The 27104-nt window shown below is 35.2% G+C and overlaps 1 protein-coding gene across 8 annotated transcripts in view; it reads left to right on the top strand.

Moving 5' to 3' along the window:
* The window catches only part of LOC144440810 (TNF receptor-associated factor 2-like), a 62630-nt gene extending 37102 nt beyond the window's left edge, over positions 1-25528 (top strand). For 6 of the 8 annotated variants that reach the window (XM_078130209.1, XM_078130205.1, XM_078130210.1 and 3 more), the window contains 9 exons: positions 395-582; positions 2255-2333; positions 6844-6942; positions 9211-9375; positions 12755-12829; positions 21638-21724; positions 23591-23942; positions 24117-24553; positions 25259-25528. In XM_078130209.1, the coding sequence (XP_077986335.1) occupies positions 395-582; positions 2255-2333; positions 6844-6942; positions 9211-9375; positions 12755-12829; positions 21638-21724; positions 23591-23942; positions 24117-24553; positions 25259-25483 (1707 nt within the window). In that variant the 3' untranslated portion in view covers positions 25484-25528. Of the gene's footprint in view, positions 1-391; positions 583-2254; positions 2334-6843; positions 6943-9210; positions 9376-12754; positions 12830-21637; positions 21725-23590; positions 23943-24116; positions 24554-25258 lie in introns of all 8 variants that reach the window. The other 2 variants (XM_078130208.1, XM_078130212.1) reach the window with 1 other exon arrangement.
* Positions 25529-27104: the final 1576 nt, after the last annotated feature.

Raw genomic sequence — 27104 nt, 5'->3', positions numbered from 1 at the left:
AGAAACTTGAAATACTGCACTATTTTAACCTTGTTGATGACTAATGCAAATTAAAATGATGGTGTCTTGTTATTTCTGTTCCCCATCTGATTTTCCAGTTGATTCAATTTATACATGAATCATCATCATATATGATTAATTTGTGATTCAAATGATATTTATATGTTTTAAAAGTATGACGAAGCTTGTACACAATAACATGTACACTCACTTTGAATCACATGATTATATGTACATGTACAACTTTCTTTCTGGTGACAAACAGAAATGCTACAGGCTAATGTGTCACAACATGAATTTTTCTGATGTGTATTAATTATATATGGTGGCTGAAAATTTCCATATACATTAGTAATTTATAGGTATTATCCAAATTTTCCTTTGATTTCAGCAGCATTTGTGTGTATCATATTGGTATCTGATTGCCATCAGAATTACTATGCCAGGCTATCGCAAGGAGCTATTTTTGACAGCCCCAGAGTTCAAGTTCCTGTGTACGTTGTGTCATCTGATCTTAAAAGACCCAGTACAGACATACTGTGGACACAGATATTGTAGATCATGTATTGATGAGATACTAAGGTAAATATATATGACCATGCATCCTATCTAGTCAAACAAAGGTACAATTGTACAGTGTACATAGTCTCCTAATGTCAGATGATACACTCAATCAACTGAAGTCTACAAAACTGTTTTTGGTAAAGTAGGTTACAGCGAACCATATAATATGTATCTTCATGTTTATAGCAGATTCATCATTTGATTCACTTTGGAAGTTAGATGTCTTTTTCCTACACATGCATGTGCTGCACATCATCATATGAATTTATTGTGACCAAACACTACGAACAGTGGAAACTAGTGAACCTGAAATTCAACAGAAATATTTCTAACATTGCTACAATTTATTTATGATTCGTTGGCAGATGTGTTAATATATCATGCAAGTGGAATATCTTACAATAACTGTTGCATGATAGAGGAATGTGATGATTTGTTGTGTGTTTAGTAGTACATGTACATGTAATGTTTTTTTCATGCCATTACAAAAAAAGTAGGAAACATGGTATTGAAAGATGTATGAGGTTTATCAGCTATGTGATTTCATCAGGTAGAGGATGAATATCATTTTCTGTTAGTTTGTTCCTTTTTTAATGTTGTGAGAACTAAATATTTACCAAGATTTTACTACTGATAAATTCATCAATTTACTTTCATCAGATAATGTAGATATTCTTCAATGTCTTGCTGTATTTACATTTCATACAATGAAATGATGTAGAGAAATTTATGTAATTTTATCGTACTTTCATTTGTAACATTTCCAGTTACTTACTATTCTATTTGTAGTTATATATCGGTATCCTGTCTTTAACATTTAAGCAACTACATTTGTGTTTTGGGCTGATGGACCTTGGATGTACAGAATAAAAGAGCATACTAGTATTATACAAAACAAAGTAGCAATGGTTAAGATTTATGTCAGCCTAGGCGATATTCTGTTTCAGATTAACTGATCCCTATGGTAATAGTATTATGTGAAGCATACTCACAGGATTTTATGACTGCTTATACCATGTTCTCTGGAGTCATAGTTTCACAAGAGAGGTTAAATATTATAGTTGAGCACAAAACAACAAAAGCACTAGTGCGAGCTAGTACCCACTCTAGCACTTGGGGGTCATAGGGGTTCTGTAATTATTAGCAATATTTATTCAAAACAGGAAATTTCATTATATATATAACTGCGTTCACATGACTTCATGTAGGTGATGTGCTTACTTGAGGACAGATACAAAAATGATTTTAACCTGTTAGTAGTGTGATGTACTACATGTACTTATAGATAAAATTTACATCTAACATGTAGAATGTCTTATATAAGTTACTGTTATTTTAACAATTTTCAGTGTATATGTTGTAGGTTGTTTGATCAAAAAAATAGTACTCTGGTTACAGCCAGTGCAGGTTAAAGGATTAGTATGACAACTGATTATTAAATGAGAGCATTGGTTCTTTATAGTCTTTCACAGTCGGGATTTCATAAATCTTTAAATTACCATTTTATTTTCCAAAGTTAAAATGTTTGCCACATCATCATGAAACTGAAAAATCTGTATATAGAAATGGAAGTGACTCATCTGAGACTCGGTATTAAAAATTAGAACTAGACTATGGTACAGCGCTGTATGTACATGAAATGTTGACTTTATCAAAAGTTATTTTTCACAAATTTACATTATTTCATCAGCCAACCAGGCCATCATGTATGTGTTGAGTGTGGCGAAGAATATGGAGATGAACCAGAAAGTCTTATTACAACTAGTCAGGTAATTATTATCACAATTTCAATCATGACAATGATAGACAGGAAGGGGATGTGTGTGTGTGTGTGTGTGTGTGTGTGTGTGTGTGTGTGTGTGTGTGTGTGTGTGTGTGTGTGTGTGTGTGTGTGTGTGTGTGTGTGTCTTATTTATACCATAAGAAGGTAGGATATTCAGAGAAATGTATCTTGGGAGGGGTATATATATGTTGGCTTACTTAATGTAATATATTAATGTTAGAGTAAGTTTTAAAATATATGTTTTTATGTAGATATGTCTACAATATTATCATTGCTTTACTTCATTTGTAACGCTTTCAAATTTGAAAGGATTGAACACACCACGGGTTAAATTGTCATGAATATGTATGTCCCCTTGGATTATTAATAAAATCATGTGATTGAAATATCTGTTTAAAACATGGAAGTGGCTCTTCAGAGAGAAGCATCACAATGTCAAGTAGGATATATTATAATGAATCAAACAAATAAGGATTTGTTTTTTTTGCTGAGAAGCAAGCATGTCTGTAGACAAAAGACAAAAGGCAAATGGGAAGGAGCCATAGAGGGCGCTGTATACATTTATTTTCAAGGACTTCACAAATTTAGTAAGCTGTTGGGTACTAACTGTTATAGTCACTGTGTTAAATTGATGTGGTGCATACATTTTTTGACATACTGCATTCAAAAAATGATAAAACTTTAATGCAACATTTAAGATTGTTATGGGATTTTTAAAATTGAATAGTTTTCGGAACAGGTATTCTTTATTCAAAAATGATGTGTCATTATATTTTGGTCACGTCTTTACCTCAGCTTAATTTATGTATACGTAGTTACAAATGGCTATAAATAACTTAAACAAAAGGTTATCACCATCCCTGTATAAAATAATAAATAACATATCATGACTTTTTTATCACCATACTAATTTTTCCTCCACTGCATTTCATACTTGCATAATGTGAACTACCACTCTTTTTAAGTAAATGTAGTTTTTTCTCAAAATTTAATAACTTCACATAGAAGTAATTTATCACATCATTTACCAGACTTTAAAGAATACTGCTAGTACTAACTATCAAATTAGATGAATATAAGCATGACTATATATTTAAACATAAAATTGGTGTCACGATCACTGTAAATTGGTTGTAGGTGACTCATTCACTAACCATGCAGTCAGAGTTTCACTGATTTGTTGTTAATTGAAAGCTTCAAGAGAGCGTTTTTAGGAAGAGAGGCACTACTTATATATACAAATGCATTCATCTGGTGTTTTCCTGCATTCATGCAGAATCAATTGTAAATTCTTTTCAGGAATATGACAGTGTACAGTGTACATAAGGGTGAATCTATTCATTTATATGTTTCTCATTGTAACACCTGAAGTAAAAAATATAATGGGTCAGTCAGTCTATTTTAAAAAAATGAAAAAGGGTGGAAAAAAGTAAAAGAATGTACTTGTTGGTGGTATTTTAAATTCATACTGATATTGAAAGTCCAAGATTTAAGTGAGAAAAGTTTCGTCAAGATTATGCGTGCTTGTGGTATCACCATCTATAGTGTTTGGTTATTTTCCTGATCTGCAGGCCATAAAGGGTGTCAAGTTTGTTATGTTTTTGGACCAAAGAAATGTAGGGTTAGTTGGGTTATGAGAAACATGAGAAATAATCATTTCCACCTTTAATACATGTATCACAAATTGAATCCCTTTTTGCAACTGTTTTGAAGTTTATGTGCTGCACACATGTATACATAACATGTACAGCAGAACTTGATTGTACATAATGTCATGTGTCACCCTAACCGTAAACTATCTAATTTCTCAGTATTTCTTTGTTGCAGTCACTATAAGGCAAAGAAAACGGGCATAATACAGGAGCTCCTAATTTATTCACATACGTTGTGCAATTAGTTGAGTTCTTGAAGCACAATTTAATTCCTGAGCTAACTCAGCATTTTATGCTTGGTAACTTGTGTTCAGTTGATATACTTGTTGCTTCATAAATTCTGATTGAATTCAATCAATAAGAAGTATGCCCTCACCAGTCCAAATTCTCTGCCAACAATTTGACTGCAAATAAGTGATGCAGGTAAACTGATCATTTAACAATGTTACAGGTATTTCCATTATATCAAAATTGTACTTTTTACAAATTCATTATTTATACATGGTTTTCTGCATGCACATTAATGTAGTGTAGCATAGTGTTAAGATAATGATCTTCTAAATACATGACATGAAATCACTGCTCAAACATTTTTTTAAAGTTTTTCCCACACCTTAAATCAAGTTAAAATCTTAGGAAAATATTTCAGATAAACAGAAAATTAAAAAAGGCAAACAAAGTACACTAGTCTGGTAGCTTACAATGTACTTTTATAAACTTCAGATTGTGTGAGTCATAGAAAACTTGGCAGTTAGGAGACTTTTCCCAGATATCAAAAAGATATATTGAAGACGAGATTTTAAATAGGGACAATCACTTGTTGGCATAATCATTACATTATAACTTTAAACGGCGATACTTTAAAAAAAAAAAAAACATGTGAAACAGCATTGACCAAATCTGTGATTGCAACTCAACAAATTACAAAAATCTAAAAAAGTAAAAAAGTTTGTTACTGTATGTACATTAACAAATATTTCATACATTTTTAAAAAAAACATTTTGCAATTTTTTGAGATACAAACAAGGATTTGGTATATATTGTTTCACATTGTTTTCTCTAGTATAAAAACATAATAGTGTTGTGTTAAGAATTAAAAATCCAAAATAAACATCCAGTTGTCATCCATATAGTCACTTTTGAATTAAAACATTTGCGCAATCATTTAAAATATAAGTGTTACAGTAATAAGTAGACATATATGCAAGAATCAACATTAAGCAGATATGCAATGTAAATATGGACATATTTATAGCATAATATGGTAAGAATGAAACTGATATTTCAAAAGGGTATATTGCAGTAATCTGAAAAACACTCAAATAATGTGAAACATTGTAAGCACACTATTTATTGAAGGTAGGGATAGATCCCGATAGTGAAAGTGATATTTGGTAGGATGCTTGTTCCTGGGGTGTGTTTTGAAGTATATATTAACAGTCATAACAGGACCAGGTGCATTAACAAACAAGCATAGAACCATAGCAGTCTTGACTGCAACCATAGCAACACCTTATTCAATTAGTGTGCTTTTTGGACCAAAATATTATGCATAAAATGCAAATTAGTAAATCCCTATAAACCATGATAACTGCAACAGTGCAAGCTGATGTCTCTCACAGTCTCAACATGAACAACTTAACAGTTGTGCTATAGGAAAGAAATGTATTAATCGCCATCTTAGTTTTCGTACGGCGACAATCCCAAGTACCCGGATGCAAGAGGGACTAACCCGGAAGCGAGTCATTGTCAGCCATATGTTACAGTGGTAACACTCGTTCATGTTCTATTACCTTTCACAAAGAAAACACAACAAAATGGTTGAAGTGATCTTTTTTTTATTTCTTTACATCACAACAACAAAATCTGCGGGATCAAAAGTGTTGTAAACTAAACCAGAAAGAATTATCGGACTGGCTAAACTTCCTGCTGAAGTGGAGTAAGGTCCAAGTCCAAGTAAGCCTTGATTGTATGTGAGAAAATCGTCTCAAACTAGTGATATAACTTTCAAAATATAACTTGACATGTCTTTAGTTGTTAGAGTTATACTAATTCAAGACGGGTTTTCACTCGAAAACAACAATTCTATGAATAATGACACTCTGAACGCAACGATTTCTCGGACGATGTTACCACTGTAACATATGGCTGACAATGACTCGCTTCTGGGTTAGTCCCTCTTGCATCCGGGTACTTGGGATTGTCGCCGTACGGAAACTAAGATGGTGATTAATACATTTCTTCCCTATATTAAATGCCATTTGAAAATTTTTAAACATTTAGCTACAGTTTCACTAAATTGTCAAGAGATGCATGAAATGCACATCTCCTAGGTTTGAAGGTTGTTTTTTGTTTGTTGTTGACTAAAGATATTATATAAGGGAGAAAAAGCAGTTGTAGAGAATGGGTAATATGTAATAATACTATGTGTACAAACTTATCCTTATAGGAAAAGTATAGTCCAGTATCTAAACTGAAGTATGCTTATTAGTTAAAGTCAGACAATTGAAAGAAAAATATTCATAATTTTGTAGGGATGGCATGTTATTCTTTTAATTCCTACTTGAGTTCTAAATACTAAAATTAAAAAGTAAAGCTTAAAATAGTGTATTTTCATTATTTTCTTTAGGGTGTTGGTCCTCCTACAAATATCACAGTCATTCCAAAACTTAAAGATTCCCTAACACTGAGATATTTGTTCAAGCCTACATAATTCCATAATTCTACAAAATCTGAGATATATTGTCAGGTTTATTACACTACTGATTATACTGTATATTACACTCTTATAGTCTTGTTTTTCAACAATATGTAGTTAACACATGACACAATTTCTCTTTCAGGTCTTTCCAGATAAAGCTATCCAACGTGAATTAAGATTGATCAAAGTGCGGTGTATTAATGATGGATGTGATTGGGAAGGTGCCTTCAAAGATTATGAGGTAATTGATTTGTCAAAGATATCAGATGTCTGAGTCTTGTTTCAAGTGTTCAATAAACAAAATTAATGTTTTATAGTTAGTTACATGTGTATCTGCTGGTAATAGCCTAGCATTAAATTCTCGGGACCTGAAATAGAACATTACTGCCTAGGCACCTCATATTAAAATAACGAACATTTGATTTCTTGGTCGATACCATAACTTCCGCTCCATGCACTTCACATGTGTTAGTATAGGCACGCGTGAGAGTCAACCTTCTTATTCTATTTTGACCCTCTAGTTTGAGGTAAAATGCTATCTATGGTATCGAGAATTGTTTGAGACATACAATTTGCAGTCAATATCAACAGTACTTTTAATGAATTAAAATTGTATGTTAAGGTGGAAAAAAGTTCACTTTGACAGAAGTAAATTAAACACATACTGAAATAATATTGTTTGTGGGATATTTTGTTGAGAAAGGAAACTAAGAAATATAGAATTGTTAATGTTAACTGATTTAATTGATTGAAGAATTAAAGTGAAAAGAAAATTGTCAGTGTTTTCCCAGGTTTGAACGTACTTCCTGTAATTTGATTGATATCAAATGACAAACTGTCACTTGTACTGTTCCTTGAACAATGATTTACATGTACATGTATGTTGTAATAAAAAACTACACTTTGTGGAAATGTGCTCAAAATATTTTATTGGCTGGCAGAAAAAACCTAGGCTGTTACAATTTGCCATGATTAATACAGAAAAAAATTCCACTCAAAATTATATTAGCTATCAGTGGGAACACATGGTCATTCTATTTCTGTTGTAGCTGGGCATACATTTTGTATATTTGCAGGCATTCTGTCATTGCTATGAGCCAGAAGCGATGATCAGAACACTTGTTTTGTCAGAGTAATGAACAAAGTGTCTCAATTTGTCCATATATATCAAAACGTTTTGCTATGACTGAAGTATAAATTGGCAAATTTGTATAAAATATATATTCAAAGCGAAATGGGATGCTTATGTGGTCAAAATGTCGGCTTTTATGTAATTATCATCTTGCAAACGGTGTTGGTGCTTGCTTGCTATTGTCACTTTTGACAACATGTAGTGCCTTACTGTAAAAGGTTATCATTTATGTCTTAAGCTATATTTTCAAATGAATTGTGTAATATCTTGTTTACCTATTAACTTCAAAAAATATCCAAAATTTGGAGGGGGGTATTTCTTAAAGTTGTCAAAAATTAACTTCTTTGAAAGTTAGGTGAAAAGTTGAACACAATGTCTTCTTCAGATTGATATATATGTATGAAATTTTACATTATTTTAGGCTATATTTGCCATTCATGAAGTCAGAACATTCTACAATATATATCGTGAGGGGTAAACAGACATTTTAAATATGTTCTACGTGTTTTTTCTTTCTTCTCAAACATCAAAGTTAGTTCTTGTTGGCAATTTTCTCCTTCACTGTGATGCATAATATATTTCATGTCCAAAGTGCACAGCTGGAACAGTTTTAGGCATTCAAATAGGCATATCCACAGTAACAAGCCAAAATTAACATCAAAATCACCGATTTCATATGCGTTTAAAGCCTCACAGCCCCAACTGAACACCACATGACCAACGAGATCAATGAATATGCCACCATTAGATGAACATTTGATGAGGAGTGCACTCTAGAAGTTAGTGTATTGAGGAAGTAAAAAATTGATGGTTTATCATTTGATCGTGGTATGTCATTTCTTGAGTTATGTGAGTGCGTTTTTTATCACGAAAAACTCGCACCCATGTGATGTTTTTTATGTGTCTGACAGCAACAATACCTCAGTTATGTGAGTCTGTCTTCAAATTTTTGCAACAAATGATAGGAGATTTGGAAATTAGTAAAATACCACCAACTCTTCTGAGTGCTCGGTTCTGACAGAAATTTGAATTTGCGCGTGCAGTCACCACCCACATTGTGTACGATGAGAACAATAAGATGCACAACCGCTGTATCAGTAACTTCCAACTAATCTCTTTCTCAATAACATTCTTTCACATGCATTGATTTTATTCTACAGTAAAATAAAGTATTTGGAAGAGTTTAAAACCTTTCTACCAGAATAGGCAATTTTAACACAATGTGTCACTATCAAATATGATGATGATTAAGATATAAACTTTTCTATACTAGAAACATATTTTATGTCACAATGTACAAATAATAAAGAGCTAATCAATTGAAAACTCTCAAATGTGTGATAGGAATTAATGATTTAATGCACTGCTCTCCCCTAGGACCATATAATAATTTGTGACTATGAAGTGATAATGTGTATCAAAAGAGGATGTGATCAGAGAATACTGAGAGGAAATCTGGTCAATCATCTTGACACTCAGTGTGTTATGAGAGTTGTACAGTGTGAATATTGTGATGAAGACATCACTTGGAAAGAGTTGAAGGTAAGGAAATATCGTAGTACTAGCTAAGGATTTTGGGTCATTAGTTCTGAGTTCAGAGCACAAACAAAGTTACCTTATGTCAGCTAGATCCCTTAGCCCTTTTCAGTTGTTATTGTATATGGTTCTAAAACCTAAGACTTGTCATACATGTATGACTGCAGGAGGGTGTTGTATACTACTGGTATTTCTACCTCATCATAGTAAATTAGGTATTGGTGTTTGATCTCAATGGCTTCATTCACTCGACATTTGATGAAGTGATCCTCACAACCTTGGCCTTTTTCAGGATTGATAGAGTGTCCAGACTTATTGTACATGTAATGTTCGTAAATTGCTGAAGTTTCTCGGTTCTGATGTTGTTTTACCCTGCTGCCAAGCTGTCTTGCTGTTTCCCCTATGTATTCATGATTGCAGCTTTCACATTTGATATGGTATATGGCCCCATTTACACTTCCTCAGATTTGTTCTTTTTGTCTCTGATGTGGGTTAGTAGTTGCCTTATGGAGTTGAAGGTCAGTGGTACATGTACAAGTGATTCAGCTGAAATATCCTAGGTAAATTATTTACTCTATGACTTAGGAACTATTATCAAATATGGTTCCAGAGAAAAGAAACAACATTTTTGTTTTATCCTTGAAAATATTCATCAGGTCAGTAAAGCATAGTATTGACAAAGCCTGTCGACCAGGTCAGTTGAAATGTTACTTGCAGGTAATGATTAGAATGTTTTGGTCATGCAATAAAAACTGATATAATACAATATTTTTGGTTGTATTAAAAGTAACTAGTTGTCTCAGAATGACACATAAGCTCTGTAAACTATTAAAATTTCTGAGGAAACTAAATGGTATATTTGCTAGATTTTACCCCCCACCACCCCCACTCCCATCCCCAACAAAGGTTGAAAAGTGATTGTGAAACTGCGCACTTTGTCGATTTTTTTTGTGACGTGCTAGATCTTAGACTAGCAATTTGTCAAAAATTGATGAACTTCTAGATTTAGCTATTAATTCTCTGTATTTTGGTGTGCTAGATCTTGCACTTTGCCCCACAAATGTTCATTTTTACCCCCTTACATGTACATATATACATCTTATCAATCATAAGTTATGCTACATTATTATGGTATCGATCGCAATAGTTGGTAATGTAGCATATAGCATGAATCTTATGATATTATACCATATGCTTATATTAATGGTGCAAACCTTGAGATGTAATTTCTTTGCAAATTTCAATGTACTGGTATAATACAATATCTCTTGGGATGGCATACCCCTTGGTTTTGACCAGTTAACTTGACATACATGTAATCATACTCATGTTGTTAACTGGTGTGAAGCTTAAGGTATGCCATACATGTTTTCTTGCTTATAATTAATTTATAATGGATAATAGTGCTATTTCAAAATGTTTTCCCACTAGCGGCACAGTCACTGTAGGTAGATCCCAGCCACTACCGTTTTGTGATTGTAATCGATTGCATTAATTTTGTGATAGCACTTGCAGCGGCATGTGATCTAGCTTCAGCAGACGATAGTTCTTGTCTTAAGAAATATATACCTTGTATTAAATATGTAGAGATATATTAGTTGTATTCAATGTTGCAAAATGAAATATTCTTGAGTAATATTGCAAATACTGTCATATGATCAACTCAGTTTTCTGAAAATACTTTTGCTGGATTGCATACCACAGCACGCACTGTCGTGGATGTGATCAATTCAATTACAATTGTAAAATGGAAGGGACTGCAACCTACCTAGAATGTCAGCTAGCCACCAGTGGCAAAATATTTCAAAATAGCACTATTGGTCATGCAACATACCAGTTTGTTGTAACTCAGAAGCATTATTAAATGTATAGTGTATCATAAAGTCACATTTTGTGGGATTCTAAATTGCGTAATGTAATTGGAGGACATTAAGGAAAAGAGGACAATGCTTTCTGTCATAGAGTTATAAGGATCAAAGCTCAATACACGTGTGCATATATATTATCAAGTGTATTGGTAAGTGTGAAATTCAATATAAAATGTATATATTACAACTTATAAGATGGTTAATATGTGGTTAATATTAGTTTGGTGCTAAGATTGATGCTCATACCAGTAGATCAGCTCAGTCACGAATAAGTGCTGTTTGATCCTACATGTTTCTGTGTATCATTTTTCAATGAATTTGATGAACAGAATTTACAGTGATGTCAGTAATAAATGTGTTTGCTAAAGTAAGTGATCGTTAGCTTTGCATGTAAGTTTTAACATTATTATAGTATATCAAACTATTTAGTTGGTTCTGAGGGGGAGATATATGACAGGTTAGTTGGAAATTATTCTTTATTTCATGTATTAAAGGTGAATTTAAGGAAGTCATACAACTGTGACAAGCCTTACAGGATTACTTTATACCATTTCAAATTTTATTTTCATTATTTACAGTAGAAAATATTAGTGATATGATGTGACTTAATTTAGACTATGAATTGTAGACAGATCTAAACAGGGTATATCTTTTACAGCCATACATGTACATGGTTCTTACTCCAAAAAGAAAAGTTGTTGAATGAGTTTGACTTCAATACATGTAGTTGACATTTTCTGGTGATATACATGTAGGATTGCATGAGACTACTGTTCTAATTTTTGCTTTTTTACAAAATTGAGTTAAGTGCATTATAATCTATGTTCAATTATGTATGAAAGTAAAATAATGCTGCCATATGACATACTTCAAATGCTTACTCACAGTAAAGGACGACCACACAATGTCGCACAAGCTCAGCGAATGAACTATCATTCGTTTAGGTCAAAAACCCCTCCCCTAAACGAATGCTCATAAGTAAAGTGCAACATAAAACATTTACATGTATATATGATGTAAACTATGACACCATGATCGATGTAATGTTAAAACATGATTGTAAACATATTGAAATACTACCATAAATCCAGCACCATATCTCACATTAGAAGTAAATTTTAATCAACTTATCAACATCTCAGTAGTAAATACAAAAGCTGTAATCATTGAAGGAGTGAAAATTTTCCGTCAATATTTTGTTAGAAGTACACTCATTGAGCTTGTGTGACATTGAGCAATTGTCTTTAAGTATTTTTTTTTTTATTCTCAGTCTGTTATTCAGCATCATTATATGTACATTATGCTTCAGATCTGCATACATCAAGATATATATTTCAGAAGCATGGATTTTCTCTCTTAAATAATATAACATTTATTTCCAAATTATTGAGAGGCATTCACATATTGACCATGTAATTTGATTAAAATAATTTGTAGATGGTACCAATTGATGAGGTAAAGATGATTCATAATAATAATCCAACAAAAAATAATTTTCATATTTACTTTTTTTACAGGAACACCATAAGAAATGCCCAAAGTTTTTGATTACTTGTCGCTTTTGTGGAAAAAACAACATCCCGAGATATGAGGTGAGCAATTAGAATATATGATAATTTACTTTTGGGGGAGTGCATGTTTATAGGTGTTCATCACTGGTGTGGACTACCTGACTTTGCCAAAGTTAATAAATAAATAAAAATAAATGAAATGACACAAAGCTGTGGTAGTTGTAATAGTTTACTGTTTGGCCCCCAGCATATGAGATTCGGAAACTTCAAATGATTCAGAATTCTGCAGCTCATTTAGTTATTAGAGAAAAGTGTAATCACCTTACCCCTTTTCTCAAAGTGTTACACTGGCTACCAGTACAACAGCATGCAAAATTTAAAATTCTCTACCTAACATTGAATTACTGTCACATTTATGTAAGTAAACCTTGCATATTTTTTTTTAGGACAAAATCATTGATTAATATATTGATATATACCAGGTCTTAGTAGATGTGTGTGTCGCAATTCATCCATGTCTATGAAGGACACTTACATCACCAGATGACCTTGTACTTTTATACATGTATTAATTGCAGTTTGTGAAATCTCATTGACATGGTGATTCTGGCTGCACACTTAGGGGCTGTGTCATTTTAAAACTGACGCACGACAAATGTAGGGGGAGGGAGTAAGAGTTCATTTCGTTTTGCATGCGTCAAAATCGCAATAAGGATTTTTAATTCTTACTAAATGGAATCAAAAGAGGCAATGCTATTTTTCTTGAAAAAATGACAGTCAGAAACTTTGCCAACATACACGGAGAGAGATACATGTTGTTCTAAAATAACCGTTTCATATGGCCAAGTAACCCACCAAGCCAGGGAGTGATGTACAATAAATGAATCACAAAAACAACATCTTGAATGCTGCGAAAACAGGGTTTTATTATTCACCAACACCTAAACAGAAGTTCCTGAATTCAAATGATGGTACGTGACGAACGCACATGTCATCCAATTTCTTGCGACTAGGATGATAAGCGTACAGCCCAAGCAAGACATTACATTTACTGTTTTTAGACATTACCTCATTTAATACTTGTACCTGCAACTCACGGTTTTTAAAATGTCCGGATCCGACATAGCTTTATGTTTTTAGGATTACCTAATTCCAAATTCTAGACGGGTTACCTGTTTAGACATGAGGAGATTCATCGTACCCACACTGCATGCCACTACATAGGTAACGACATGTGATCTTGTCAACGAAAGTTAATGAAGTGGGTGCATGATCAGAGCCGATCGTTTAATCGTAGTGGCAACTTTTAAAGGACCTTCATGATAATTGATTTGAATAGACTATGTGGAGAGGACATTGCCAAAGGCCATCTATGCGAAGGTTCTAAGTTAGGCCGGGTTGGGGTATAACGTGAAACTACTACGAATGTAAATCTGGGAAATTACCGATGTCATGAGTTGTCACGTGTTTGTCGTGACCTCTAAACTTGGACTAAATTATTATAATGTAGATAGCGTGGCATTGTGAATGTTTATTTAGGCACTAGTAACAGGTTGATCGTTCGACTAATGTTGATTAACGTGAAAATGAAAAGTTCGATCACCTGAAATAATTATTCAGCAATAGTTTAGTAATTCCGAGCAGATTTATAGATGTTTTCACGTGATAGTTGAAACATGCATGTGAAAGCCGCCGCCATGTCAACATGTTCATCAATGGCGTGGTGTGACAGTCAAAATCAACGTGTATAAATTATGGAAACGTGCGAATAAAAATGGCTCAATAGAAACAACTTTAACACTAAAAAGCATGAGAACTGGTATATACAATTTTCAGTTGAAACTATGTTTTGCAGAGACAGCAAAATGTTTTACAATTTGAATTGCAATTAGAGTTTGGTGTGTTTTTTGATGTCATGGTATATGATATAAACAATACATGTTGGACAGGTCGTTCATTTTCCCATTTCGCATTAAGACATTTCATTTTGAGGGGGGAGGGGGGGGGGAAGGGGGTTTAAACTAAAATGAAGAAATTACGTTTCTTGTGCGTCAGTTTTAAAATGGCCCCTTATAGTTTCACTATTTGCTGTTAAAGGAAAAGTCTAGCCAAGCTAATTTTTGCATTTAGTACGCTACGTCATGTATTGATTACTCCAGCTATAACATGATTTTGGGTGATTGAATAGCACTCTGTTAACTTACTGAACTTTGAAATCTGGTAAAAGAAGCTCAGCTGCATTTGAGATGTGTTCAGCTATTTTGGTGATTTCCAGCAAGGGTTTAATGGAAAGCCCCTGGTGCTGACATCACAGTCACCATAATCTCTCTGTCATTGTCTTTACATGTTCTGTAAAATAATAATTTGACTGGACTTTTCCTTCAATGCCCAGGGATAACACCCCACTGTGACATTAGCACATAGTTGTATAACAACTCAGAAATTTTAGATCATTCTTGCATTCAAATACATAATACCCCAGTATTAACCCTTATCCTGTTTCAATCTCTTCAGCACGTCCTCAAAGGCTCATACACACTAACTGTCCAACACCTTTCAACGATCTCCTTGACTATCCAACTTCATCTGCATGTAGTTGTCCATCGTAAACTAGTGCATTAACATTGCTGAAAAACAGATCTCCACAGCAGCCACCACTGGCAGTAAATATTAAATTGATCATAATTATCAAATAGGCGAGGATACAGGCAGTTTGTTGAGGAACTCTTTGATTGTCCACAAAACACATCTAGCTTGCGGATTAATAAGATTTCAACTGTTAGTCAACAAAGTAAGTTTTGAATATACCAGGAATTCTACTTCTATAGTCAACCAACCAACCAACCAAGTAGAATATTCCAAGATTTCAACTGTCAACTGTTATTCAATCAATCAGGTTGCCAATAATCCAGGATTTCAACCCTAGCTAACGAACCAGGTTGCCAACAATTATGATCAACTGCTGGTCAACCAACCAGGATGCCAATATGCCAGGTTGTCAACTGCTGGTCAACCAACTAGACTACCAGCATGCCAAGATTTCAACTGTTACTCAACCACCAAGGCTATCAGTGTGCCAGGATATTTAACTGCTAGCCAATCAACCAGGATAGCTATATTTCAGAATTGCAACAGTCTAATCTGCCAGGATTTCAACTGCTCATCAACCAACCAGGATGCCAATATGCCAGCATTTCAACTGCTAGACTAACAACCATGTTGCCAGTACTTGTACATGTATGCCAAGATTTCAACTGCTGGTTAGCCAGCCAATATGCTAAGATTTCAATTGCTAGTCAACCAACCAGGGCCAGTATGCCAGGATTTTGACTGCTAGTCAAGCAACCAGGACCAATATGCCAGGATTTTAACTGCTAGTCAACCAACCAGGATGCCGGTATACCAGGATTTTAACTGCTAGTCAACCAACCAGTATGCAAGGATTTTGACTGCTAGTCAACCAACCAGGATGAAAGGATTTTGACTGCTAGTCAACCAACCAGGATGCCAGTATGCCAGGATTTTGACTGCTAGTCAAGCAACCAGGGCCAATATGCTAGGATTTTAACTGCTAGTCAACCAACCAGGATGCTGGTATGCCAGGATTTTAACTGCTAGTCAAGCAACCAGTATGCCAGGATTTTGACTGCTAGTCAAGCAACCAGGGCCAATATGCTAGGATTTTAACTGCTAGTCAACCAACCAGGATGCTGGTATGCCAGGATTTTAACTGCTAGTCAACCAACCAGTATGCCGGTATGCCAGGATTTTAACTGCTAGTCAACCAACCAGTATGCAAGGATTTTGACTGCTAATCAACCAACCAGGATGCCAGGATTTTGACTGCTAGTCAACCAACCAGGATGCCAGTATGCCAGGATTTTGACTGCTAGTCAACCAACCAGTATGCAAGGATTTTGACTGCTAGTCAACCAACCAGGATGAAAGGATTTTGACTGCTAGTCAACCAACCAGGATGCCAGTATGCCAGGATTTTGACTGCTAGTCAACCAACCAGTATGCAAGGATTTTGACTGCTAATCAACCAACCAGGATGCTAGGATTTTAACTGCTAGTCAACCAACCAGGATGCCAGTATGCCAGGATTTTAACTGCTAGTCAACCAACCAGTATGCAAGGATTTTGACTGCTAATCAACCAACCAGGATGCTAGGATTTTAACTGCTAGTCAAGCAACCAGTATGCCAGGATTTCGACTGCTAGTCAAGCAACCAGGGTCGGTATGCCAGGATTTTAACTGCTAGTCAAGCAACCAGGATGCTGGTATGCCAGGATTTTAACTGCTAGTCAACCAACCAGGATGCTGGTAAGCCAGGATTTTAACTGCTAGTCAACCAACCAGTATGCCAGGATTTCGACTGCTAGTCAAGCAACCAGGACCAGTATGCCAGGATTTTAACTGCTAGTCAAGCAACCAGGATGCTGGTATGCCAGGATTTTAACTGCTAGTCAACCAACCAGTATGCCAGGATTTCAACTGTTAGTCAACCAACCAGGACCAATATGCCATGATTTCAACTGTTACCCAACTACCAAGGCTATCAGTATGCCAGGATATGTAACTGCTAGCCAATCAACCAGGATGGCAATATTTCAGAATTGCAACAGTCCAATCTGCCAGGATATCAACTGCTTGTCAACCAACCAGGATGCAAATATGGCAGGATTTTAAGTGCTAGACTAAGAACCAAGATGGCAGTACATATACATGTATGCCAAGATTTGAATTGCTGGTCAACCAAGCAGGATGCCAATATGCCAGGATTTTAACTGCTAAACTAGTAACAACCAGGATGCCAGTACATGTACATGTATGCCAAGATTGCAACTGCTTGTCTAACAACCAAGATGCCAATATGGCTGGATTGGTGTAACTTTTGCTGATAAACACACCTTTAGAAAGCACATTACCAGAACATGCAATTCAATCGATTACAATCTTCAGAAAATTGGTCTCATTTGTCACTGTCTGACAGGTGAAGCATGTGAAAACCTAGTCCATGCTCTTGTCTCATGCAAACTGGATTACTGTAATGGACTCTTATATGGTTTAGCATCTAAAGACATTACTCATCTACAACACGCTCAAAACACAGCAACCAGAACATAATTGTTTCACGCCACAAGAAATCAGACCATATCTCTCCAACTGTCAAGGAACTATAGTGACTACCAGTCTATTACAGAATACACTACAAAATACTTTTGATCACCTACAAAGATCTCAACAATGCTGCACCTAGTTACATTATCGGACCTGATCAGTTACAAGCATGCTCCATGTGTACTTCACTCCAACAATAAAGATCTATTACGCATCCCCCACTGCAAACTCAAATCCTATGGTGAATATGCCTTTTCACGTGCTGCCTCGCAATTATGGAACAGTCTTCCGGTTGATCTGTGTCAATCACCAATTCTGGACAAGTTCAGGAAAGACTCATCTTTTTGCAAGAGCATTTTATATGAACTTTTTTCGAGTGCCCTGTTAAGTGCCTTTGAACATTCTGAGTAATGGATTCCGGTGTTATATAAAATTGATTGATTGATTGATTGGTTGATTGATTGATTGATTGATTGATTGAGAGATTTTGACTGCTAGTCAACCAACCAGGATGCCAGTATTTTAACTGCTAGTCTAACAACCAGGATGCCATTGCCAATATGCCAGGATTCAACTGCTAGTCAACCAACCAGGTTGCCAATATGCCAGGATGTCTAGGCTACCAGCATGTCATTTAGATTTCAACTGTTAAGTAATCACCCAGGCTATCAGTATGCCAGGATATTTAACTGCTAGCCAATCAACCAGGATGGCAATATTTCAAAATTGCAACAGTCCAATCTGACAGGATATCAACTGCTTGTCAACCAACCAGGATGCAAATATGGCAGGATTTTAACAACCAGGATGGCAGTACATGTACATGTATGCCAAGATTTTAACTGCTGGTCAACCAAGCAGGATGCCAATATGCCAGGATTTTAACTGCTAGACTAGTAACAACCAGGATGCCAGTACATGTACATGATTTTAACTGTTACAGTATTAAGTGTTAATCAACCAACCAGGATGCAAATATGCCAAAAAGGTACAATACTACACAGCATCAGTAATGGCGCAGCCATGACTGTCACCACAGCCAAAGTTTAAGATTGGCTCATTAAAATAATGTACCAGTACCAGATCTATGTAAATACACCCTTCTATATCATACATGTATGACATATTTTGTCTCAGCACTGGGTGCAGCAAGCATATAATGTATGATTTTTTCTTCTTCTATTATTTGTTTATTTGTGTATTTATTTATTTATTTATTTATTTATTTATTTATTTTGTTTATTTATTTTGTTTATTCTGGCTGACTTCTTACTCTCTATTGACTGAATAAAGATATTTCATATCCTTTCTTCTATCTAAATGACAATATTTCTCACCATATAATTACCAATGTACCAGTTACACTTTTACCTAATCAGCTTATAATTTAATGTTTATTCAGTGTGACAATCTCCCAGAAGGGAGGTAATGTGACAGTAATATTAATAAAAATGTTATTAATAAATCTGGAAATTATAAGGAAACAAATTATTATTGTCTCAGTGTCATATTTAATAATTAATTTGGTAATTATAATAATGTTGGTTTTTAGCACAACTGAACTGATAAGGTTCAGTAGTGCTATAGGCATGGCAAAGTGTCTGTCTGTCTGTCTGTCTGTCTCCGTCTGTGTGTGTGTGTAAACAACTTCAAGTCAAAAACCGCCGGACCGATTGCCATGATATTTGATGGGTGTAATACCTTGGGTGTCTAGTTGGGAAATTGTTCAAATCAAAATGATCTTATCACTGGTGAGTGATTTGGGTAAAAAAAATGTGATATTTGGTCAAAAAACTTAAACTCAAAAACTACTGGGCAGATCAGTCTGAAATTTGGTGGGAACATTCTTTAGGGTGTTTAGATAAAGAATTGTTCACGACATGATGATCTCATCAGTGATATGCAAATTAGGGCTAAAGATGTGTCTTTTGGGTCAAAAATCTCAGTTCCAAAACTGCTAAGCAGATTGGGCTGACATTTAATGAGGATGCATCTAGAGGTGTATAGATGAAGAAATATTAGGCATATTATGATCTCATCAGTGATATGCAAATTAGGTGTAAAAATGTGAATTTTGGTCAAAAACTTGTATCTCAAAAAGTACTTGGTCAATGAGACTGAAACTTGGTGAGATGTTTCTGGAAGTGTTATTCTGCAGATTTTTAACAAAAGATTTTGACACAATTGGCCCTAGCAACCATGACCACACTCATAACAACAACCAAATGGCAGTATATTTTGATTAAATAACATCATCTGATAGGCAAGTGAGTAAACATTCAAAAAATGTATGCAAATATCCCTAGCAACCATGAGTACGTCCACAGCAACAGTCAAACGGTTGTTTATTTCACTAAGATACAATGGGGATTCGTAGACAAGTGAACCAACATTCAAAGTGTATGCAAATATGCCTAGCAACAAGACCACGCCCATAGCAACAGCCAAATGATCACATATATTGCAAAGATAAGAACAGGGATTAATAGACAAATGAACAAACATTCAATAAATATATGCAAATATACCTAGCAACAAGACCACGCCCATAGCAACAGCCAAATGATCACATGTATTGCAAAGATAAGAACAGAGATTAATAGACAAATGAATAAACATTCAAAAAATGTATGCAAATATACCTAGCAACAAGACCATGCCCATAGCAAGTCATATGATCACATATATTGCAAAGATAACATCAGGGATTCATAGACAAGTGAACGAACATTCAAAGAATGTTTGCAAATATGTCTAGCAACATGGCCACGCCCATACCAACTGCCAAATGATTGTGTAAATAGTAAAGATAGCAACAGGGTTGGATAGGCAACTGGATAATCATTCAGCAAATGAACACCTATACCTAGCATGGATCAGCATGTGGGTAAACATTTTTGTAAAAACTGCATGTACAGTCGTGCTACAATGCCATTGGCGGTATTTTTATACAGCGCTTTCCACTCTGTACTCAAAGTGCTTTATTATTACCCCTCGCATAGATCTATGGCAGCACAGCTTTTATACTTCTTCAACTCCCCAGGGATTATACAATCCATTGCAGCCTTTATAAGTGCAACCTCTCTCCCCAATTATACAGCTGGGTTGACTAAGGCACAATCGTGGTTCAAATCTTTCCCAAGGACTTTACTGAGCCATGCAGAACCAAACGGCAGTGATGGAACTCAAACCTGCAAGCTGCATATTTCAAGCTGGCCGACCATCATGACTCCACTTATCCATGAGGTTGCCAATATATTCAAGCTAATGAGATGACACCCTATATAATCACATGGTTAATCATATCTATGAATTTTTTCCAACCAATTATTAATAGATCATCTTGCAGTTTCAATATGTAATAACCCATATCCTGTTTACTCTCTTAGTCAATATCATGGACTCTCATCAAATACACTTGTTTCTTCTTAAATTCCCATCCACCCTTCCCTCATCAAACAGGAAAGCTTACATGTGAGATAAATCATCACCTCATATATCTTCTACATGCATGTACATGCAGTTTGACAATATCACATGCATTGATTGTTCCACCCAGGAATCACACCTTCCATAGCATACCGGGGTAGTATGACCCTTCACAAAGCTGTCTGCATTGCATGGCTGATCCATTGATTTGCTGTTATCACAGTAAAAATGACCTCTCACACTCACAGAAAGATATTGAACAGTATTTTACCAAATAACATGTACATAAGAATATCAATTGGGAAAGCAAATGTATTTTTTCTGTCTATTTCCAGTTTGCTGCCCATATTGATGTTAAGAAAGGAGACTGTAAAAAGAAGGTGGCACCATGTAACTACGAAAAACTTGGCTGTGAAGAAATGGTAAAATTAAAATTATTGTTCTTTGAAATTCGTGTGTGTATAAAATGCACATGTGAAATAAACAGCAAGTCCTTCGTTGTTTGGTAGGTGGTTGTGAACTGGTTTATTTTGATTCAGATTTGTTAATTGTTAATGTGTTTGTCAGTTAGTGTACATATTTACATATTTATGAGCTTTAACATATTTTGATAAGATGAGATGATTCATATTAAAACTATATTAAGGTAGAACACACCTTGGGGACCTGGGTTTCTCTGAAAATGAAAGTTCTTTAATTCTTCGAACTTCGCCATATAAAAGCTTGTTCCTGGTCGGTTTTGAAATAATAATAGAAATTTGAGGGTTAACCATCTTGCTTCATGGAAATCATAATTTTTTTATTTTCTGTTAGTGTTTTAATTACACAGTATTCTATTCGTATTTTAAAAAGACATTTAAGTAATTAATTTTTAGCATTCTTAAATTGTACTGTTTTCCTCACGTTTTTAGGGTTCTGATTTTAGTGATATTTACTGCATGTTTTATGATTGTGTTGTAGAGCACCTTGAGATGTCTTTTTACATGGTTGTCATTTTTTAAAGAAAGGAGTAGTTATTATTATCAATATTCATCAGCCACATTTGATTCTAAAATACCTAAATTTTGATCTCGCCATTTCAAAAATGTGTATGAAGACCCTTGATTTGTTTTCATGATTTCAATTGAGAATAGATTGGAGTTTTCTTGAACAAAGTATCAGAAAAAGTTTAAAAAGAGCATTTCCGAGTAATATTCTGCGTTTTATCTTCAGGTTAACACAAGATTACATGCAAAATGAAATATCAGCATAAAAAGGAGAAATTGATTTATATTTAAGTAATAACACATGCCAGCGAGGGCAATATCACCATTTAGTGCCTGCCCAAGGGTTGACACTCTTTACCAAAATTTTGGTAAAGAGTGTCAGCCCGAGGGCAGGCACTAAATGGTGATATTGCCCGAGCGCATGTGTTATTAATTTTATTACACCGTCCCACCATAGATTGTTGAACTCTGAAATAATGATGCTGAAGCTGATCTTGGTATCTCAATGTTGACGGTTGACGGTTGCTTTGTGGATCGTTTGCCGACACTAACTCATCGACAACAGCCATGTCCTGAGACAGAGATAGTAGTGGTGACTGAAGGGAGTTAGCATTGCTGTGGTTTTCTTTTCCGATGCCCGGCGATCGCTGTTGCAGCTCACCTGTGCTTGTCGACGTATTTACACTACCGGATGGATTGATACAAGTTAGCGTACATGTATTGCTACTCGTAGTAGCTGTTGCCATAGTAGCAGACCCTAACGTTTCAGCCATTTGTTTATTCTGTGCCAAAAACAGAGACGGAATGATTGGTAGCAATTTTTGTGTTCTTACTGTCCAATTCTAATAAAATGTCATCGAGTTCTGTACCGGAAAGGTTTGCGTGTCTTACTGCGGCAGTCGCCATGTCTGAGCGAAAGTAGTGAACGACAATTTGTTATGCGCAGAAGCAGTGCGCAGTGGTTCAAACAACTTCAGCGGGCAATAGTCCCGGGCATTAGTCTCTGCACGAGCGGGCAATATCACCTTGTGGGCAATAGCCCAGTTAAAATCGGTCACGTGATACGAGTCTGACCAATCACAGCCTTCGGAAGAACGCCGAGGTGTAATAATTATAATTAAATATGAGTGAAATACTAGAAATCATTTATCAGTATTCAATAAGATATATCGTATTGTGCATTAAAAGAATTGCAACTCATTTTACTGTACAAGTTCAGTCATAGCTATTTCAATATTAACATACATGTAATACGTACGAAAAGAAATTTTCACTAATCAGTTATATTTTATTTTTTTCAAGGTTGAGGTGGAAAAAATGTCCGTACATTTGCAAGGAGCAGTTGTATACCACATGGATTTGCTTCGTTATGAGATATCAAAAGTATCGGATTCCATGAATGAGCTCTGCAAATTAAATGTGCGTGGAATGTCCGGTGAAGTGGTTGAACAGAGTGCAAGGATAGATGGACTGGAAAAGCTTGTGAAAGAGTTGGAGAACAAAATTGCAAAGGCCATTGCACAGCAGCACAATCCTGAAAGTGGTAAACTTGGACCGAAGGCATTAGACCCTACCATAGAGAAACAAACCAGGAACTTGCAGGAACTGAAAAACAAGATCACTATTGTGGAAACCAAAGTGACAACATATGAAGGTATATATTACCAACCATTTTCTTTGGTTTATAAAGAGTTTCAGAGTTTGAGTAGACAGATGGCCTACAGCGTAATACATTTTAAAAACAATAAAGACCGCAATAAAGGATGAAGTTGTCAGTATCACATTTATAGTAATTGTACAATTTTTGTAATTTTATTTATCTATTAAGGTATCGTGGCAGTTTTAAACAGTCAGATTGAAAGAGATGCTAACGTGGTCCAAATACTAGAAAGACAGAGAAGGCAAGACAGAGAGTTACTGGAATCCTTGGAGAGAAAGATCAAAGCCCAGGATCGCATAATTGCACTCAAGGATGTCGCATTAGCAGAACAAGACCTCCGTATCCAGTCACTGGAAATGGCGTCCTACGACGGTGTCCTGGTTTGGAAGATAAGCAACTTTAATCAGAAGCGACAAGATGCGCTGTCAGGGAGAACAACCTCCATCTACTCTCCCTGCTTCTACACCAGTCGTCATGGTTACAAGATGTGTTCCCGAATCTACATCAATGGTGATGGGATGGGCAAAGGCAACCATGTATCTCTCTTCTTTGTTATCATGAAGGGACCTTTTGATGCTCTACTCAGATGGCCATTCAGACAGAAGGTAAACACTTAATTATAAATTTTCCCTGCTGACTCTTGATTTGCTCCAGGGTCTATGATTTTACATTGTGTTGCTGATATCATAAATACATCAGTCCTACATTCAGCTGCCTACATTAATATAGTGTTAGCAAAGAACTAGCGAATCAAAGCTATGAATAACAGACCAGTGTCTTTGCACATAATTGTTCTTTTCTGGCAATAAAACTATACAACCTGAATTCCTAGTAGTAGTACCTGCAATACCATTTCAGCTTATCCTAGATTGTCAAAATGGAACTGGAAGGTTTAATTCCCATGCCCACCTATAGTATAAAGGCATGTCAACCAAGAAATCAAATACACACTCTTCCTATAGGTGGCAGTATTCTATTGCAGCTACCGAGGATTGTAAAATATATATCATAGAGGGAAAGACTGTCTGATGCAAAATCATTTTTGATTACACATACTTTACATGTGTTTGTACATAATTGCATTTAATTTATAGAATAGATGTATATGGATAGTTGCATGTTCTGTGCTTTTCATAAGGCTTCATCTCTTGTCCAAAACAGCAACTTACAATTCTACCATTGATAGATATTTTCACAATTGCAAGTAATTTTCTATCAAAGTTCATTCCCATGGAGAGCTCTGGTAACCTTTCAATCACAGAACAAACCTTGACACAGAATGGCAATAATTTTGTTTCTATTTATTTCAGGTGACCTTCATGCTGTTGGACCAGAACAACCGAGAACATGTGATTGATGCATTTCGTCCTGATCCGACATCCAGTTCCTTCAAAAGACCAACCAATGATATGAACATCGCCTCTGGATGTCCACTGTTCATGCCAATCAGTCAGCTGGATAGTAGCAGACATGCCTATGTCAAAGATGATGTGATGTTTCTTAAGGTCATTGTTGACACCTCTGATATCTCCTAGCATGGAGGTTGGGTCATTGGTAATGCATGCTTACAGCATCCGTTTTGAAAAGGAGATTAGTTATCTTATAATTCATAAGGAATTCTGTCAGCTAGATTTTTCAGTGTTTTCTGTGAGGAAAATTACTTGCTGCAGCAGCCAAGTTGGCCGAGAAATAAGCTGTGCTAGAGGGCTGATGTTCCAACTTGTTACATATGTGAACATAGTGAATATTTTTTGTCACATATTAAATAAAATTCATAATAGGATATTTCAAGAATTACATAAAACTGATCAGTGGCATAATCTTTGCCCATCAAATGTTCTTATCAGATTGAACAAACACAATATTATAATTAACATGATAAAAGAATCTTTCATTGAACGAAATAATTTTGGACAATTCATGAATATTGTTGAAATTACGTGTGAAACAAATCATTTTTTTGATAGTATACATGTAGACTTTTATAGACAATGGCTAAAATTTGATAAACGGTATAAATACATTTGTTTGAACATAGATTTGCATGCATTTCAGATTGATTTTAAAATTAGATTAATCAAATTTGAAGATAAAAATTATTATGAACATATAATCTTAACTTTATGTGTACACACTACTTCCATAAGCTTCTACCCTGTCTTTTCTCCAACACCAGTAATTGTTCAAAGTTGTAACTGTACAAAATGTACAGTGCGTATCAGGCATACAGTACTTCATTGTAATGGGGACTTCTACATCTATACTCTCATCAGTGCCAATAAGGAAGTGAGAACATGGCCAACATAAAAATTGCTGTGGACACTATGAAATCAAACTTATGTATAATTATATGATATGATATGATGATATGATATATATTTTATTACCCGATCAAAAATAAGTACAATACAAACGTAAACACAGGAAAAGCAAACTAGATCGGATAACAGGAGTCAGAAAATAGCTATGCTAATCGTGTCTGACCCCTGGCCAAAGTAAATAATGGTACAAGTTTAGAGTGCAAATAAATATACAAAAAGTAGCTCTACCCTTAACCCCCTCCCCTCACCATCCCCCCTATATATACGAGTATAATATATGTATATCCAGCAGGTTATATTGCAACACCAATGAATCATGGTATGACAATTTTAGTCCAACTAAATGCAAGTTAACAAAAAAAAAAATTGAAAAAAAAAATAACTTTTTTTTAGTTGTACTCCAGGCACAGAGGGGCATCTGTGCGTGTGTGTGTCTGTGTCTGTGTGTGTGTCTGTGTTTTAGTCACACACTGCTACATCAATTGCTGTGAAACGTTATGGGGATGTCACCTTTTTTGTCTAGCTAGTGGTTTGCTTAAAGGCAAAGTGATCCAGAAATATTATTTCTGGTTGAAAACTTAAAGTTGTAAAATTGTTTAAAATTGCCATTTTTTCAATATTTCAAATACTGTAAAAGATCGTGTAGAACCAACCTTTACCATGTAATCAATTGCCTCGTCCACGGATGCAAGTCAAATTGACCCTTGTAACGATGTACGGCTTCAGAGAATAATTCGATCGGGTTGGAACTACAGATGATGAAACCTGTAGGCCCGTTTGTGTCTTCTTTCGCAGTGACTGAATCTGCGCGATCACAGAAACAAGTGTAATTTTA

The sequence above is a fragment of the Glandiceps talaboti genome, chromosome 10 (assembly GCF_964340395.1).
Source record: "Glandiceps talaboti chromosome 10, keGlaTala1.1, whole genome shotgun sequence".
NCBI classification, from domain to species: Eukaryota; Metazoa; Hemichordata; class Enteropneusta; family Spengelidae; genus Glandiceps; species Glandiceps talaboti.
Note: the sequence above shows the minus strand (reverse complement) of the source record. Positions and strands in the feature narration are given on the sequence as shown.